The 20521-nt window shown below is 37.7% G+C and overlaps 1 protein-coding gene across 1 annotated transcript in view; it reads right to left on the bottom strand.

Moving 5' to 3' along the window:
* Positions 1–5395: 5395 nt before the first annotated feature.
* Positions 5396–20521, bottom strand: part of LOC126470851 (trithorax group protein osa-like) — a 99014-nt gene continuing 83888 nt past the window's right edge. The window contains exons 9-10 of the mRNA XM_050098866.1: positions 14034–14224; positions 5396–8116 (exon numbers count right to left, since the gene is read on the bottom strand). Of these exons, the coding sequence (XP_049954823.1) occupies positions 5396–8116; positions 14034–14224 (2912 nt within the window). The remainder of the gene's footprint in view (positions 8117–14033; positions 14225–20521) is intronic.

Here is a 20521-nt window from a genome sequence, read left to right as displayed (position 1 = left end):
ATTTCCTGAATATATATGTAACTGCAAAGCTACTTTCTGAACACACTGCGTCTGAATTATGCCTGGTATCAACAAAAATACAGACTGTGTTTCTGGAGCTATTTTACATTACCACACTGGTCAGAAATACATCTGTCCTAAGCAGTAATAGATAAGATCACTGTTCTATGAAGAATCTGTATTGCCAAACAGAACTGAATTATTGTTTCAGAAAAAAAGAAGTTATTGCCACTACACCAGCCCATGTATCTTTCTTCCCTCCACACAACAGGGTGAAAATAGTTAAAGCCCAGCCATTGGCAGCCAGTAGCGTACTCTTCTAAACATCCACTGTCTAGTAGTATTAAAGAAAATTACTAGCATTGCGAATATCAAGTAAAAGAATTGCAAAGAAAACTTTTTACATAGCTTTTCATGTACAAAAAAGAGCGTAGCACATACATTCAGTTACTTACCGCAACAGACAGTAATGCTTCCTAATTGCCCCTCTTTCCCCCCCCCCCCCCCTCCCCCCCCCCCACCTGCCCCGCCCCTTCTTCACACTCTCTCTCCATTTTTACAAGCTCAATTACTCAATAAATTGCAGGAAATTTTGATTTAAAAACCACTAAAGCCGTATATTTAAAAAATAATTTCAAATGCAAAGGCTACCTTTAAATGTGACAGTGTAGCTCGAGTTCTATCGGGATTATGCAGTCGGCAAGTCGTAACTTTTATCATCAATCAAAAAACTGTCAAAGTGGTGTGGCATCTAATTAAAATATCACTGACCATGTTATTCAAGGACTGGACCAAAATAACAATTAGTTGAGTTCCTTATAATGATATGTAAGATTAATCAGAAAACAAAAAATAATGCATAGAAGGGGATAGTGTGTTGACTTTGATAGAAATTGTGCCAGCATGAAATTAACGTAACTCTGCTAGGAGAGAAGACAATTATCTTCACTGACAAAATACTGGTTGAAATCTTATAAAACTGTGCAATAACATTGGCCAACTGGAAAAATGCATCAAATATCACGAATTTACCAGCTGGCAATAACAGGCTCAAAGAAAATAGAAATTATGCAGAATGGGGTGGAGGGTGGCAGGAAGCATTATCCTATACATAATCAATTGCCTTCAGTCAATTGTTACAACAATAAAACTGTTTTGTTGTATTTAGATTTAAATTCAGCCTTCATGTACTTCATTTTAAATTATACACTATGATATTACCTTCAACTGCTTTGGCTCTTACAGCATCTTCACATGCCCTTTTATGTGGCTTCTTGTCTCCAGTGTTAACAGAAGATTGTCTTTCTGGAGCTATTTTAGACTATTACAATGGTAAGAAATATATCTATTCCTACCAATAATACGATATTTTTTGTATCCACTCCATATAGCATTGTTGTTGTCGTCAACACCAGATGCAAGAAACTTCATAAAAAGCCACATTTGATGCTGTAAGAGATCAAGCACAGGTCACAGTGCATGCTTTAAAATACGAGGGGAGGGGGGGGGGGGGGGGGGGGAGGGCACACTCACAGGAGTGCGCATTTCAGTTACAGCAGTTTGATTATTTCCTTCATGGCACAATATTACAACTGCTTTACATGAAGTGGTCTCAAAGTTGTCTTTCGTTTATTGCAATCTTTTATTTGTGAAAGGAGAATGTTTTGTAGAAATAGGCCATATCCATCACTATATTGTTGAACTGGATATTGTTTATAGTGTAAAGGAGCTGAAAACTCTAAATGCAGAACACTGAAGGACGTATGTGGAGAAACAAATATCTGCTCTCCTCCAACAATAACTTTGCCCAACTGTGTTCTTTTAGCACATTGTAGAAGGTATTCCAGGTTTTTGTAGACAAGCTTCACTTCTCAATGCACCATGACTACTACTACATACACTATCTGATCAAAATATCTGAACATCCCTGTATAATGTGGAACTGGCAACTAGATATCTCTAGAGACAGACCCGCTAATATAAGAGGAGATGAAGAATACTGTCAGTAAAGAAGCAGTAACAACAGAATGGAAACTCATTGACTTGGAACATGGACTAGTCACTGGATGTCATATGAGTAACAAATCCATTGAGGGCATTTCAAACCTTCTATAACTGTCCATGTTGACTATTAGTGATAGTTCCGAAGTGCCACCAGTAGCCCAGCTAGCACAATGACTGTGCATAAGGAGTTAAAAAGAATGTGGAACAATGATGAGCAGCTCCCTAGAAGCCCCATGTTTTTGTAGTCAGTACAAAGTGACACTGGAGGTGGTGCAGAGAGCCATGCCACAGGACAGTGGATGACTGTAAATGAGTGATTTCGAGTGATGAATCACACTATACCCTGTGGCAAACTGAGGGAAGAGTTTAGGTTTGGCTAATGGCTGGAGAACATTACCTATGGTCATGTGTAGTGCCAACAGTGAATTACACAGGAGGTGGTGCTAAGGTAAGGGAGACTTATGCGTTTAGAGTGTGGTCCCTTATTGTAGTTAAGGAAATGCTAGGTGTGGAAGGATAATTTACAGCATTGTGTATTACCCACAACAGAGGAACAGTTCAGAGACAATTATCACTTGCACCAGCATGACAGTCTACAGTGATAAAGCACCCGTGAGGCAATGGTCTGAGGATAATAACTCATCTGAAATGGACTGGCTTACCCAAGAGTCCTGACCTGGACCCACCAGTGAACCTTTAGGGTGAGTTAGAATGTCAAATTCACACAAGACCTCAGCATCCAACACCACTACATCCTCTGGTTTTTACTCTTGAGGTAGAACATGCTGCCAGTCCTCTCCACAGACAGTCTGACACCACACTGTAGGTGTTCCCAGTGGAGTTCAAGACATAAAGGTGAAGGGTGGACACATCCCATATTAATGTTCACTAACAGGTATCCAGATACTTTTGATCAGATGGTGTACATGCAAAAAACATAGAACTTAACCCTCTGTAACACACTAAATTTTTGCAACAGCAAACTTTCCACAGCCAAAGCATAAACATAGCAAAACAGAACTTTTATTTATCTGCAACAAATCGAGAAGAATGCCATGCACAGAACACTGTTGTGTTTATGTAAATTCAATTAAAATAAAACTATAAATGTCTTGCTCTCACATGAGATGCAACAGTTGTCAGCCAACAATTTGATACAGGAGCAGCGATGCAGAAACCATTTTAACAAAATAATAGCATAGCCTTTTAATACAAGGTGCCAGGGAATTACTACCAAGACAACAATTATGAGTATATCAGAAGCCATAAATATAAAATTTGTAGCAAATATTTTTGACAACAACCTTGTCAAGAACTTGAGTATCTCATATCAAACATGTTTCTTCCTTTTCTTCATTTTTTAAAAAAGTATACAAATGACAAAATACTCAATCATGTGGAGGAGATTATAAGGGTAGTAGGATGACAAAAAAAAAAAAAAATCACAGCAACTTAAAATGACAAGCATATAACTTTTCCACTGTTTACTCTCAACACATCACACGGAAGATGTCTCTATGAAGTTCTGCAATTGTATAGAGGAAGCCTTCCAGAGAAACGTCCAATATATACACATACATACAACTAATAAAATGAACACGAGACCACAGATACATTAACTAATGAAAACATTAAATAAATAATGTACAAATTTTGTGCTAACAATTTTCATCTTAAAAGTGTGTCAAACCACCACTCATTCTGAAATATTCAACAGATGCAACACATGCATAAAGGGGACATGGGAGAAGCATCAGACAAAGGAAACAGTTAAGACAAGATGCACAGAAGGAAACAATACTCTCAAAAACGTAGAAAATACTTACTAAGGGTCATTTTAATACTTCAGTTTTTATTTTTTGAATCAATACAGCACATTCTGCTTCTGCTTTTAATACTGAGCAAACTGAAGTATTAGAAACCAAGTACAACTAATCAGAGAGAAGAAATTGTGGAGAGTAAGTACACTCAAGACAATCTAATTTTGTAGCCAGTGAGAAACAAACAGAATGAATAGATAATACAATGAGACCACCACAAATGGATACTATGTATCTCAATTATTTGTAGAAAAGGGAGCTTACAAGTAAGCAAAAGAAATTTTGAAGCACACTTTAACATGTAGATAACAGTGTAAAAGAAATAAATTATAAATAATGTGATAGGTCCCTCAGTCTACTACATTTACCAGCCATCCACCCAACAGGCACACCAAGGAGGAATGATAACAATTGCCTTAGTACTCCTTATGTACATTTATTTCTGACTTGTTCGACATATATAAAGCATTTGCAGAGTAATACCAATATGAAAGTAAGGAAAGGGAAAGGTACTTAGCATGACCACAAGAGGTCTTAGTATGAGGGATGAAAATCAGCCATCAGTAGGATAAAATGGGCTATACATTTTTTATCCAGTGGGTATCAATGAACAGATTTCAAGGGCGTGTTTAGAAAGAAAATGTTTATAACAATCTTTTCTCAATTATGTTACACCCCACGTCACTTCCACACATCAAAGTAAATAATTAGACACACTTACTTTCACCTGTTCCACAAGTAACACGGCAGTGGTGGCACCTTAACTTCCTGCACTCCAAGTCATGTTGCTTAGACTCAATTTTGTGTTGTATTCTAAAGAATCTAATTCAGTTTACTTAACTATATGCATGATTACTTAATGTGTATTCTGGTATTTAATATTATTCCACTGTCCCTCAACAGCATTTGTAGCAATGGCCCTACACTAATAAGACAGTCGACACATAGCTCTAGATAACAGAACTTCCACATTCATTCACATCCAACCACATCTGATGATAAATACAAAATAAATTTCCGACTCATAACAGATATTGGTGAATGCTGGAAGTGGCACCATCAGTCTCATCTGGTAATTCTGAGTTACTGCCCCACTCGTGTTACTGCTGTAGCAACCGTTTCGCTGCAAGACTACGTAACTGTTTGGTATTTACTGTATCTATATTTCATGTATAGTTATATGTATAAGTATACATATATATATATATATATATATATATATATATATATATATATATATATATATATATATATATATATATATATATATATATATATATATACACACACACACACACACACACATATATATATATATATATATATATATATATATATATATATATATATATATATTTATTTATTTATTTATATCTATTAAATCTAATCAAAGACAGTCTGACTGTTTAAGGCATAAAAGAAAGGAATAAAGGACTGACGAACCGGAAACTCAGTCCTCATTACATTCAGACTTAAAAGTCATCTCTCACAATATGTTCCAGCAAAAATCACAAGAGAAGGAAACATCCGTGCTAGTTTCACCACTTAGTTGTCTACAACTGCTGTGCATGCTACGAAGAGGGCCATGAGCACTGGAAAAGAACACTGGAGATTACAGCTGCCACTTGCTGATCGAGGATCTGGCTCATGACGAGGGATAGCAGACGCTGTTCTTGCTGCAGGAAGAGCGGCCGGTTTTCAGGATGTCGTGCCAGATGAAGTAATGTACCAGCCGCACGCCTCAGCATATCCAGACTGGTTCCCATAGCATCTGGATTGTCTATAAGTGCACCGATACCGTGCTGATAGGCTACCCCTAATGCAGTAGCTTCTGCCTGCTCGATGAATGCTACTAGCAAGGACACACACGGGCTCTGCAGTGCAACAGTACGTGCCACACCACTGTCCGCAGCGGCCAGGTAGTGCAGCATATTCACTGCAAACTCTCGTAGCACTTGCTCTTCTGACCAGCACAGAAGTCGTGTCAGCACAGCACACAGACGTTCCAAACGGGAGTAGGGTGGCGTAGCTACAACCAGATCTACATTAGAGTCCGTTACGCACAATTTGCACAGAGCTTCCAGTGCGAGGCGCTGGGGTGACAACGAGCCTGAAGATCCGGGAAATGGGTCCTGACCATGAGCAGCTGGACAAACTGCCCAGTGAAGAAGTCCATCAATTACGGGCCGCGACACTTCCTCAGGATGTTGACCGAGGTCCATATGACCGGCAATATTAGCCGCTGTCACCAACACATTTTCGCGCACATGGTGCAAGAAGTCCCACCACCATTCCGCCTCACCTTGTAAACTGCTACAAGAATCTGCAAAGTCAGCATCTTCTTCATGGTCATAATTGCGCTGTTTCTGTGCACGAGGAGGATGTTCGTGGTGTAAGAGTAAAAGCTTCCCCAACAAATCAAGGAATGTAACATTTTTGGCAAACTCTGCTTCATTGCCCGGGACAAATGTCAGATTCCTCAAAATAGTTGAAATACAAACACAACGCCTTGCCTTTGCATCCTGTGTATCAGTAACAAGGTAAAGGCTCGCTTCATCTCTCGCGTAACATTCGTCTTCATAATCTGACATACGTCTTCTTTTCAATGTTCCCGCAGGATCCCTTATTTGTATGCCACCCCTGTTTTCTCCCTTTATCTCTGGTCTCACATCTGTTACTTTTGACTTTTCTTCAGCTTCGTCACCATAGTCATCTTCCATGTTTATGTCTTTTCCTTCATGTTCAGAACCTTCGAGGAACACATCTTGTTCCATTTCTGTTTCCATTTCTTCGTGTTCTTTTACAGTTTCGTCACAACTGTTGTTGCCATTACTACTTTCATTGCTTTCTAAACATTCGCAATTGTTAAGGCTAGTTCCTCCAACAGCATTTCCAGCACTTTCATTACCTTCACTGTTTTCTTCACTGGCAATAATTTCACTTTCAACACCTTCTTTGATCTTATAATCGCAACTGGATTCATTCGGTGTTGTGCTGTTACAGTTATCACCTTTGCTTATGTTGAATATACTACTCTCATTGCTATTAGAACTATTGTCATTGTTTGTATGTTCTGTTTTTATGTTACTGCTGCTAAAATTATTTGTGTCACTAGTTTCTGATACAGCATTATCACTCTTTGTTTCAATATCCTTTGGTACATTTGGAGAATGCGGCAACTCCCTTTCATAATTACTACTGCTCTCACTTTCGACACAGTTTGCTTCCTTTTTCACTTCTACAGTTTCTTTAGGAGGCTCTAAGGGGTCTACACAGTGTTCAGGCAGCAATGAATTTTCTTCCGTATTTTCCGTTTTTATCCACGAAAACACATCACTCAAAATAGTTTTAGTCCATTTCACTTCATCACTATCCTGCACATCAACGAAGGAGCTGTCTTTACTCAAATGTTCCTCATTAAGTATCACATTAGATGCACTGCTCGAACTATCAATAACACCGTTGTCATCACTACATTCCACTTTTAGCACTATAGGAGGAGTTACACTCAAGTTTTCAATGGGATACGATTCTTCTTCACTTACTTTTGTCCGACAGTCTTCTTCCTCTTCGGCACCTACAGTTTTACTGTCATCGAGCAGTCTCGCAAATGGAACATTACCGAACTCTCCTTGGAAACATGACACAATGTACTTCGTCGAACTGATGTCTGAAGAGGTCAACTGCCACGGGTCTTGAACCACATCATAGTTTTCTGCCAAGTCACCTTCAATGTCCCAGCTCTTCCGATTATCCACAACAAAAATCTCATTATCTCTGTTCACAATTCGAACTACCTCACCGTTTCTAGTCACAAGAGTATAATTTGGTGTCGATTTCATTAATGTGATGTGATCTGCAGGATCAACTGGCACTCTAACTTGCCCTAGGTCCACTTCCGGTGTTTCCACCTTTGGTGCCTGGAACCACTTCTTCCCAGAATCTGGAAGAGGCGAGTCAAACATGTCAGCTAAACTGCGTCTGAAATGCTCCAACAGCACATCAAGTAGTCCTGGCATGTGGGCTAGTCCAAAATATGCAACTGTGCTATCATCAAACAAAAGGATGTTGAGAATATCCAGAGCCCAAGCACTCTCTGCCAGTAGGCCAGAGCGCAGACTCATCATAAGCCTCCATGCTTCTACAGGTGCTACATCCCCTCGTGTCATTCGCTTGCGTTTATACAAAACAGGCAATATTGCTTCCACACTTTCTGGAGGGAAAACGATCTCTCGCTTTGGGGCACTCTGTTGTTGGTAGACCTGCGCATTATTCATCCCAGGTGGCTGCGCCTGAAATAAGACACCAGTAGGAAATAAATATTGGTACGAAACATGGTCAGCAAAACTGACAAAACTTAACACATGTAATTTTTTCTACTTCAATTTGGATTTTTTTTTTAATAAGTTTTACTTTATACTATGAAATGGGCTATGGGAGAAAATCAAATTCAAAAAGTTTAAACATGTGCAAAATTTATACTCACCAGGATTATCATGCTTTGTTGAAGAACAGACTTAATACTTAAAAAATTGCAAGCCTTTGAGTAAGTGGCCCATGCATTGAGAATTAAAGAAATTGGTAGATTAAGAGTAATGCAAGATCATCTACCTGTATGAAATACTCAGGAGGAGAGAAAATGCCTCTACAGAAACTAATAAAACCCCTATCTTGGTGTCATCTAAAGTCTACATAACTTACTGCACAATCATTAAGCAAGTTGAAAAGGGATGAGGCAAAAAAAATTAAACACTGTAACAAATACTGTATTATAATAGCCTCCAAGTTACCTTGCAAAATTTATTAGTCATGCTTCTCTGTGGAATGAAGTGATTCATGTTTTGGGAATGATTGGCAATTTGTTCCTTTGTTTTACCCAGTCATTACTAAATAACAGCTAGAGGCAAGCTGTTCTGCTGGTATGGTGGCACTGTGGCATCTCTGCACAAAGTGCAAGTAACTTGCATATAGCAGTCCAGTTTGAACATTAAAAAGGATATGGCAAGTATATGTAACGTCAGCCATTATGTACAAGTGGCAACCTACGGTACTTTAATACAGTGTAATGGGTTAGAACGATATGCCATAATGAGTCATAACAGTACAACATCCTGTATACTCCACCAAAAAAATATGAGAGCTGACTTCGGATGAAGTGATCAAAATGAATATACGCAATATAACTTTTAAAAAGTGCATAAAAAGCATTCATGATTCAAAGTCTGCACAAGAAAGAGAAACAGACAAAGGAGAAGAAATATTCTGACTGTAATGCTGGGGAAGGGACAGGGGAGGGGGGCTTGTTCCTTATAACTGTCTCGGTAAGTGGTGTGGTCATGTGGAGCTGCTACAAGGATAACAGAAAATGAAGAGACACGCAACTTTTGAAATCTATATAACTACAGCATTAAGTTATTTCACAGACTATTTGCATAGTGGAGGGTAAGTTATGAACTTCTGACTACTGATCTTACTAGTGGTTAGCCAGGTTCTTATTTTTATGGCATGTATCATATTTTGTGGGGATGTACAGTCTAGGCAGGTATCTGAAAATTCTGACAGTCTCCAATGGTTATGCCTGATAAACAATAAAGCCTCTCCAATTCTACTTGTATAATGTGTACCGAAACAGTTGGTGACTGCAATTGTTTCATAAAGTCATGTAGTTCACTGAATTTCCATTTTCTTTAATGTTACCAGCACGATCATTCCACGTAACTACTTTTGGTACCTGTTGATGGTATTCTCATTCAGCAATCTATAGATGAACTCTTTTCATTCAGAGTCTGTAGTGAAGCTTCAACACCACAATGCCAGTAGGGATTCAATAACTCCACCAATGATTTTTTTAATATTCGCGACTCGAAAGAGTTATTCTTCCACAAGCCGGGTTCACTATTTCTCATTATCATTCTCCACCTATCAGACCACAAAATTTATAAGTTTAGTGTGGTACATAATAAGGTTGGGGTAAAGTGATATGAAGTAGGAAGAAGTAAGTTGTGTAATGCAATATATTATCCAATAGGAAAATTCTGTTATTTTTTGTAGGTAGCATACATGATGGGTGCAAATCTATTTTCATCTTTAATATGAACATTGTAGATGGCTTTTAACAAAGATTGAGAAGCTGCAGAACATAAGCATTCAAAGTGGAGCACAAGCGTGCAAGATTTTTTAAAACGACAATTCTTAGCTGAAGATGATAATTTATGTCCTTTATTCTTTTAATTCATTCTTTTCTACAATGAGAAATAATAAATAAATTGGACTTTGCACTACTATTAACTGAACCAAACCACTGTCACTTCTGTTCCACATTAAGGATGGCTATAATAGGATCAGAGCCACATTTTTGTAAATTAATGTGCTCATATTTAAGAGAGAGAATGGAAAAGAATTAACTGTGTATACCTGAATAAAAACTGAACATGAACAAACTCAATGAATATCAAAAAATATCCTCGAAGGACTGGGTTTGGTGGCACCACTGTATAGTATGTGCATATACAGAGGGGTGGTTGTGTTATTGCTTTATTTGTCACAGTCATTAGTGATCAGATGGCAGTCTGAAGGCCTGTCTGTGCACCCTCTGTTTTGACTCTGCAGGCAGTAACTATACCAAGTTTGCCATAATCATTTTAGGGTACAACCACGCCCTACTGATGAGTCAGCACTCCTGTTGAACAGATTCAGCCATTTGAATGGTGTCACATTGGGGTCCTGGGGGAAGCGGCGGACGTATTAACGGATTGCTGCACATGTTGGACACAATATATCAGTGGCGTGTTGCTGCTTTCAACAAAGGTTTGTGGAACATTCCCATACCTGGATACCAGGCTCTGGACATCCTCACAGTACAGATGCACGATGAGATAGGTGCACTGTGCGAGCATTGGTGTCTGATCGATTATCATCCAGGGCCAAAATCTGTGCATATGTTGCACCTGTTGTGTCATCATGGAGCACTGGGAATCATCTGCTTGCAGCAGGCATAAGATCACATGTGGCTCTGTCCAGACTATTACTGATACCACAACACTGTCAAGCATCACTAGTGATGGATGTACACACCTGTATGGTGTAGACCTGGTGAGCTGCCTACTCCAGAGTGTATTTGCCCTGAACACGCTGGTCACATCCCAGGTCTCATTGGGGGAGGGGGGGGGGGGGAGCAGTCATGGTCATATTTGGTGTTTCTGCAGGTTAAAGTAACCAAAGCAAACAGTGCCCGTTGCCTTACACAGGCTATTATCCCCACACTACTGCCATTTCTTCATAGAAAGGGATGTGCTTTTTCAATGGGATAATGCACATCCTCATACAGCTGCTGCAACACAAGCTCTTTGTGGTGTACAGAAACTGCCCTGGCCAGCAAGATCAACTGATCTCTCGGCTACTGAACATGTACGGGACATGATGAAGTGGGAACTCACTTGTTCTCTGGGGGCCTGCAAGAACCACGACCAAATTACTATAAAAGGCACAAGATGCTTGGGACAATCTATCACAGGATGCCATTTGACACCTTTATGATAGTTTGCATGTGAGAAAACACACCTGCATCACCACCAGAGGGGAATACACTGTGTATTGATGCGACTGGGCACTATTTACTGTGATGGGAGTTTCGTTTTATCTGAATGATGAACAACCTGTCACCTCAATGGTCAGTAAAACGACTGTCCTTGAGGCTGTTGCTTTTTTCAGCAGTGTATATAGTCCCATAAAAAAATACTCAAAACCTACTGTCAACAAGCATACTGATTTCTAACACAGCAAACTAAGTAGTGCCTTAATCAAGATGACCTTTTTTTTCCAGTTTCAACATTTTGTTGCCAAGGAAACAGTAACTTTATTAAGTTTCTTAAAGCATTTATTAATGATTCTGTCAGCAGTTGCTGTATTTATATTAGGCAATTAGTTTCAAATGTTATAGGTTCTTTTTCATGCCTGGGCTACTGAGGCTGCACTGACAGTACCTGAACAATAATAATAAACATCAAAGAGGCAATGCATGAGTCTGATTTTGACTTAGTAAAAGGCATGTGTGGATTGTAGCACTTTTTCTGGAAACATTTATACAGCTTATGTTGCCTCTTTGATGTTTATTATTAATATCAGGCACTGTCAGTGCAGCCTCAGTAGGCCAGACTTTAAAATGAACCTGTAAGGTTTGAAACTAGCCGCCTAACATAAATACCGCAACTGTTGACAGAATCATTAATAAACGCTTTAAGAAAATATGATTTGTTATTACTTTTCTTTAATTTTACTCATCTTAACCTGTTTCCTGATGGAACCAGAAAGTATGTGTGTGTGGAGTGGGAGATCAGGGCCTATTGTTTTAAATGAAATCTCAATAGTGATACAGATTCACAAACCTTATATGATCTTTGAAATCTCTGTATCTGCAGTTTACCTCATGGTCCTAGCAGCGGCTGAGTTGCTCTCTTACCTATAGCCATGTACATCTGATGGCAATCCCATTCAGTCACTCTGTGCTTCAGTCAAAAGCCAATACAGAATACCAACTGTACAAGCTGCTTTAATGGGGCAAAAATGAAGCAACTACATTTGAGCATCCTGACACTGCACTATTTGTTCCTTTCTCAAATTTTAAATGCCTCATTTACAACCTACTAAATGGCTCACTTATTAACCATGCAGCTTACTCATGGTTGAACTTAAGAAATCTTGGACTGCAGCTGAAGCACTATGCAGAATTATTCTCACACTTACACATCATAAGAACTAAAACTCTATGGCACTATCACACTATATAACATTGACCTGCTGTCTGACCGCTACTTCATCTGAAAAATTGCATATTACCTCCTTGAGCTGCTGGTAAAATTCCTTATCAACCAGTTTCAGTTGTCTGGTCATCAGCAGGTTCATCAAAATATTTATGGCATCATGTTAAGTGAAATTAAAAATCATTATCGTTAGACGATAAAACCACAAATTATTGACTGCTATCACAAGGTAATATAAGCTACATTGTAAGCTTATAAAAACTATGCTAAGTAGTGTATTTGTTCATGTTATAACTGTAATCCTCATTAATGCTGTGAACAGATTCATACCGCATACCAGATGTGCAGTACTAATCTGTTCAAAGTTTTAATGTTGGTTACAGTTATAACATGAATGAGCACACTACATAGCACAGTTTTTATAGACTGAGGATGTAATTTATATTATGGTGTAATAACAGTGAATATTCCACCGTTTTATCATCTGATGATGATTATTTTATATTTCACCTAATCTTAGGTTGTGAGTACTTTTATGAACCTGATGATGTGGGATGACAAACTAGCTGGGTAAATACAGAATTTTACCAGCACTTCAAGGTGGTAATATGACATTTTTCAAATACATTAGAGCTGTGGGACACCATCTTCTGAAAATCCACTCAATCAGCACTGTGCAGTAGTATTACGAAGACTCACAGGCAGCACATGACCTTGTCAGCTGCTAGTGTCAAGTTTCTGAATTAGAGCTACCACTATGCCATAACAAAGCTCCCCATTAGTGTTCACGAGGCTGAGGGCACCCTACTAAATATCTGTAACAGGTTTATTTATTGGTCATAACACAGTACAAACATGAAAGCTTTATGTGTTTGCCAGATATGCCTACCATAGAGACACACGCCCTCGACAGTGTTAATATTTGTTAAATGCTGACTTCAAATGCGTGCTTCGGAATCAATTTATGACTATTTATTAATAGAACAGACAAAACGAGCCATATGTGATGTAAGACCAAATGCACATACTCTTTATTATGGGCACTTCATTTAATGAAATAAAAGTACATCGACTTCACAATGTGCTGCAAAATCATTTCACGACATGACCCGAGTTTAACACAATGGTTTGGAACAGTGTCTACAAAACACTGAATGTGTTTATTTTTCAATACGAAGCAAAGACTTTGACATACTGTAATGTACAAGCCTCTTAATTTTTTTTTTATAACACAGGTTGTCCTCAAGTTGTTAGCACACGAAACAAAGGCTTCTCTAAATGTCTTTCAGTATCTCGACATGGTACAAAAAGCAACACCATAAGTAGACTCATGATGTGTGTAGAAAATTCACACAAAAATTATGGTCACGGATGTCTTCAACCATAAACAACCAACCCTATATGGGCAAAAGTGACAGAGAACATCGTAATTCAAACTGTAACACAATACCTGTTGTGGAGGCTGATACGGTGACTGTCCACTAGCTTGGTAGCGGTGCTGGTCCCACTGGCTGTTAGCTGGCTGACCAGGCTCAGGACCACCAGCTCGTTGAGCATTTTGGTTCCACTGTGGAGGCCCTTGTGGAACAGGTCCTTGTGGAGGGTACTGTGCCCGATACTGAGTGTTACCACTACTCCAGCCTACAATACAACAAATTCTCTATTTTAATCACACCACATTTAAATCAATCTCATGAGATGCATTTATGTCTCATCAAATACTAGAACATCTCACTCTAATGTGAATCCCTCCAATAACTACATACAACCAAGAATATGAGAGTTTAACCTAAGAGGCTCGTTATTAATCCTGATGCAATGTATTTCGAATGGAACAACAAAGTGTCTGGATCTGAGGAAATTATAAAAACAGAATTGCATAACTTAGCTCTCTTAAATGTTCACTGTTAACTTTATTAATCTGAAACTGATTACAGGTTTAAATCTTTTGAAAACCAACGCAAAGTTAAAAACTAAGTAAATAAAAGTCTCCAAGGCACTAATTTTTTTTATACATTCTTACACTTCCAGTTAACATATTACTGTCCAACAAATCAAGTTTGACGAACCTACACAGATCAACATTTTTTCAGTTGCCAATTCATTCAGTCATCCCAAACACAAGAAAACATTTTTGTAACATTCCATAAAACACTAATTCTCATTTATAAGTACTGAAATGGAGAATTGTAAGTACATTTCATTGATACAATACATCTGAAAACACTTGCAAAACCACAATGAACCATGAGCTGTACAATTTATTTATATATTTTGTGTTCCGGAGAGCTGTGTTGTAGATATATCACAGGGTACTGAACATGTCAGTTTTACTGATGTGTTATGGTATTATAAAAGTAGTACTACTATTCATTTTTAATATCTAAAGCTCAGGTTCTAACACTAAAAAACAAATTTTGCAGTTAAATAAATATTACAGAAAATGTAAATATTACAGTACATATATAATATAAAAATAAATACATTTACAACAATAAATAGACAGGATCATAAACACTCTATGGTCTAAAATGACACACACAACAGGAACTGACTTAAATTTCTTTAAACAAGAGCTCATCTTGCCATCTGCCAAACCTAATTTGTGAAGAAAGGGCACTAAAAACCTAACAGCCACTGAAGTGCATCTCCTTCCAAACTAATGCCAAGTTTGCATGCCAAAAGTGGATATCGCCTTTTCTTCTAGATCATGATTACGATATGCTCTAGTAAGTTTGAAAAGGGGCTTTTCCCCCGAAATTACTCAGGCTGTAGATTTTGGGATATAAGGAGGCACCACAGACAAAACAGCACATGAAAAATCTGTGCTCAAGCTTAAGATGGGTTTGAACATTACAGTGCTTTAATAAATACAGAACTTTTAATGGTGGTAATGTCACCGACTTCCTACAATCTGTGAACTAACTCAACCAATCAGTTATTGGGCAGCTATAATTTAACCGGATACATTAAATGTATTCACAGTTGTGAATATGGACAACCATCAGCAGTATAACGGAATGACAACAGAGAAAATTTGTGTCGAACCAGGACTCAAACCAGATTTCCAGCTTATCGTGAGCAGTTGCCTTACCATTAAGCTATATAAGCACGACTCATGGCCAGACCCAAACTTCCACATGTTTCCAACCACGTGTCTACAACCTGCACTCGTACATTCATATGTATATTCTCGTACAGGGGAGACATTTTAGGCAAAAGTCACTTTGCCCGGTGTCAGTAGATAAATATTATATTTCAGTACCTGTGTTATTCAGAATTACAATGCACTGTTCCTTTGGACATGCATACAATGATAAGGCGACCACTTGTGGTAATCGGGAAATCCAGGTTCGAGTCCTGGTCTGGCACAAATTTTCACTGTTGTCACTCCGTTAAACAGCAATGGCTGTCCATATTTGCAGCTGCAAATACATTTAATGTATTTCATAACAGCTGTAGTCACAACAGTGTCTTTTCCTTCAGGCATGTATGAACATTTACCCAGTCAGTCACCTAGTCACATGCACAGACACCAATTTGCCTCCTTGGTTAAGGTATCAATCAGAGTTGTTGGTACAGAGGAACATACACAGAAAACAGCAAGTAGCAGGAAGTGGAATAGGACATTAGACACAGCAAAGGGTGTTGGACAAGCATGTGTAATGACTAGGGACTGGAAAATGTAGCACCTATTTTTGGCAAAATTCGTGTCCAGTTTCTTAGTTTGTAAATGACTAGACACACAAATTTTAAAGGTTGACACACTACATGAGTGCAAATAGACAAATTATTAGTTCTTTGAAATCAACTGTTAAAAAGAGTGCTGATTGGGGGCTTTTGACTGGCATGTTTGTTTTTGAAAACACTTCAACAACTTTTTCTACCAAAATGGCTTTTGTTTTCTTCATTTGGCTGTATTTATACTTTCAAAAAAGATTGTTCTGTTGCAAAGCACCAGCATTTTCTCACCAGTTAACTGAATTCCTCTCAGATTAAGGTGTTTCTGGACATTATTTGTCTTTTCTTGCCCAATCTGAAGATTAAAAAATCTGCAGACTATTAATTTCGACCTTCCGTGGGCATTCATAGCCCTACAACCCATGCTTGACAACACTACAGATAGAACTGACAAGACACTTAGCATAAAGTAAATCAATCATACGTTAGCTTGGTTTTAACATTAGAAGAATTATTTCTGCACCATCAAAAAACATTAAAGACTGTTTTCCAATCACTATAGCACAGAGGGCATTATAGGCTATAGTCACAGACAGCAGCAAGTGTAAACAGACTAGAATTTTGACCACCACAGGGGAAGGAGCAGTGTGGGGAAACAAACCCCGCATCCATTTCATTGGGCAGCAGCCTACAGCAGAACTGACACACTGTCACAGGGATTGCCGATCTCTTCTGGTGTTGTAAGAGTCATAATTGAAATCTGTGATGGAGCAGGATTAGTCACTTCACATATTTCAAAATAAGAAAAGAAAACAATGAGTAACACACAACACAAAACATTCGGGGTAGCTACCACACAATTGCTTGTTGAAGTTGCAGAGTATTGTTAATGATACAGGCCGGAACTCTAGCGGTACATTGCAGTGTGTGTTAAACAGACCACTCAATCATCCACAATTGGCATCACACCAGATCATTGAGTGTATTGATACATCCTTGCATTTGTACACTTTGTTTTGCACATAGGTCCTTGTGCACATTATCTGTCCAAATTGGGTTTCGTCATATGGTGTATAATGCCAGTGACTGCTTACATTTTCGATATTCTATGCAGAAAATACAGCCATTTCAAACTTTCGCTAACAAATAGCTCATCTGGATACAGTTCGCTATGAAATGGCATCTATTAAGTAATTTCGCATTTTGAGAGAGAATTCACATTTATTTTGGATTTATCGGAAAATGTGAATTATTCCAGTCCCAAGTAATGACTCATTATTAAAGGTACCTATTTTCTGCAAAGTGCAAAATCACAAAATTTTACAAATTTTGTTCAAAATGAGTAACTGTTTATCTTTAAGAAAAATCACAAAATAAATGATGAAATTGTGTGGAATCAAATCATTTGAAGTTAATGGAGTAAATTCAATTAAAGTTATGGCAATGAAATACAAATATTGATGACACTCGATTCTACACTACTTCGATACATTGAATTCAGTATTGCTAACTAAACTTCCTGCACAGGGAAGTAAAGTAAAATTAATTTTATGTGATGCTGAAATAATAGCACTGATTATGTGTGTGTTTTAAACAATATGATAAATACAGTCTTTTCTGCTGTAGGAGATGGTATTTCTTGCTCCTACAGATGAGGTAGTGGTGAAATGTACCAAACATCAATTATACCTTGATCAAATCTCATTTCTTAGGGTCTATTTCATTATTTTGTTGTTGCTGGAATCCATATCCTGATTTGTAGGTAATGGTTTGAAAAATATTGAGACAAACTGGTAGTTGTACTGAAAAATAGTTCATGAAGAACATGTCATAGGTAGAAATACAAATGATGCCAGAAATTATATTCATTATGAAGTCAAACTTGTTAAGCATCATTTCTCTCCTAAGAGAGAACTCTATCTACATGAGTGCAACAGTAAAATGTAATTTCTAGGCATTAGTTTTGAAGACAACTGGTACACAATCCTTATATCAAAGGCAAACTAATGTACCATACTCTGGAAGATATATAAATGTTGTAATGTATTTGTTTCCCAAATGAACCTACATTAAACTCAACCTGAAGACACATTTGTTAGCATAACTAGTCTCGGTGAGCTATTGTGGAAGGTTACTTAACCCTTTCATTGCTACAGAGGTGCTCTTTGCATTCTGTGTTGAGGTGGCTTTTGTTAAGGCTTTACTGCTCTCCAGATGTTGGTGCCTGTGCCGAGACACAGTGTTCTATGAAATCTTTTTTCAAAAACTATTAAGTGAGAAACACTTATTTTTGTATATGTTACCTGATCCCCCTCATGCACACTAAAGCTATCAGTTGGTTTGTTGCTTGTTCCATAAAGTTTGTTAATTGCTCCACACATAAAATTCATGATAATTATTATGATGTGGAATGTGACAACAAACACATAATTTTTATCTACAACTAAATAAAAAATTGAAAATAATGGCTGCATGTTTGCCATTTACAGTTCTTCTTGATCTTCTTCTGCTTCTTTTAATGACTAATTATCTCTACTCAAGAATTGCTCTATGGTGTATAGGGAGTTATTAAGCGGAAAGCTCTTTAATCTACTTTTGGAAACACTTCTGCTATTTGTTAAACATTTTATTCCCGTACGTAGACTTTTAAAGAGCTGTACAGTTGCATATTTAATCTCTTTCTATGCCGAAGTTAGATTCATTAAAGGGTAATTTTTACTTCTAGTGTTGTATTTGTGAAGATCAACGTAACTGTAAAATTTGGACTGATTACTGATTATAAGTTTCGTAAGTGAATAAATGTGCTGTGAGGCTGTGGTTAATATTTCCAGCTGCTTAAAGAGATATCTGCAAGATTTACATGTGCACACTCCATACATAACTCTGTTTAATTTATAATGGGCCACAACCACTTTTTGCCTAGGCGAGAAGTTAGCCCAGAGTATTATCCCATATGACATCAATGAACAAGCAAAATATTTTAGCTTGCTGACTTCTACATTCACAAAGTTGGCAATTACTATTATGACAAAAGTAGCAAATCTTAAACATCTTAGCAGGTCTACAGTATGGTTTTTCCAGTTTATGTTTTCATCACATTCACACCAAACACTTTGCAATTTCCATCCCAGTTTATTATTTACTGTTGGTGTACTCAGTTAATAGAAGGGAGGATATTCTCAACAGTACAAGAGCGGGTTAAATGCATTTTTTGAAAGTTTACAGTAAGCCCATTTGTGCAAAACCATTCAGTAACTTTCACAGAAACATCATTTACCATTTTCTTTGTTGATGGTTCATTGCTTTCTTTGTTGATGGTTCATTGCTCAACTTCACAAAAATGCTTGTATTATCTGCAAATAGAATCAATTCTGCTTCCCAATGCAAATAAAATGGCACATCATTAACATGAAGTAAAAGCAGCAATGGACCAATGCTACGTCGGAATTCATCAAGCAAGCAAGAAATGGTCAATAGTTATTTACTTGGAATGTTTTTTAGAGCTCTGAGAAGCTGGATGTCAAGACATTTTGGAAAGGTTTCCTCTTAAATTCCATGCTTAACAATACACGAGCCCTTCAACAAATAGTTAATGGTGGCACAGGGACACACGAACACAAAACATATATCTGTATGGTTCTAAGCATAAGTCAGAGATGATGGATGCTCAGCTTTCTGCAAGGTATCTTGCGCCCATCCATTTTGCCCTTCTATACAGAACCAGAAAAAATTATCACTGAGTACTGTAATTACCCGTGTTACTCAATTCTATTTACTTTCTATGCAGTTCCATATAATGCGGCAATAAACTGGTGTAACTGTAACGTATAGTATTTCATATTTCCAAAATTAGAAAATTAATCCCTTGATATATTGACTTTTCTTCACAAACTGTTCCAAAAATGTATTTTATTATTAATGAAAATAGCTTTTGAAGTAAGTGTGACTTACAAATTTTTGAAGATCACTGTTAATAAAATCCAGAATATACTTGTGCACTGGACTTTCACTGAAGTATCCTGAATCATAAAGTCATTTTGTAGTTTGTGTGTAGATATGGAATCAAATCATGTGTTTCACAGTGTGTCCCTCTGAATGGAAATATTGGTGGAGCTAGTCACAGTACAGTATAAGTATTTATCTCGTACCACTGGTGAGTACTTGTCAGTCATCTGTTCAACTTTTATCACTTTCAGTCTCCAACGAAATAACATCACATACTACTTCACTTTCTGGGGTGCTAAACTCAATGTCAAA

The sequence above is a fragment of the Schistocerca serialis genome, chromosome 3 (assembly GCF_023864345.2).
Source record: "Schistocerca serialis cubense isolate TAMUIC-IGC-003099 chromosome 3, iqSchSeri2.2, whole genome shotgun sequence".
Taxonomy (NCBI): domain Eukaryota; kingdom Metazoa; phylum Arthropoda; class Insecta; order Orthoptera; family Acrididae; genus Schistocerca; species Schistocerca serialis.
The sequence above is the reverse complement of the archived record's forward strand: the minus strand, read 5'-3'. Positions and strand labels throughout refer to the sequence as shown.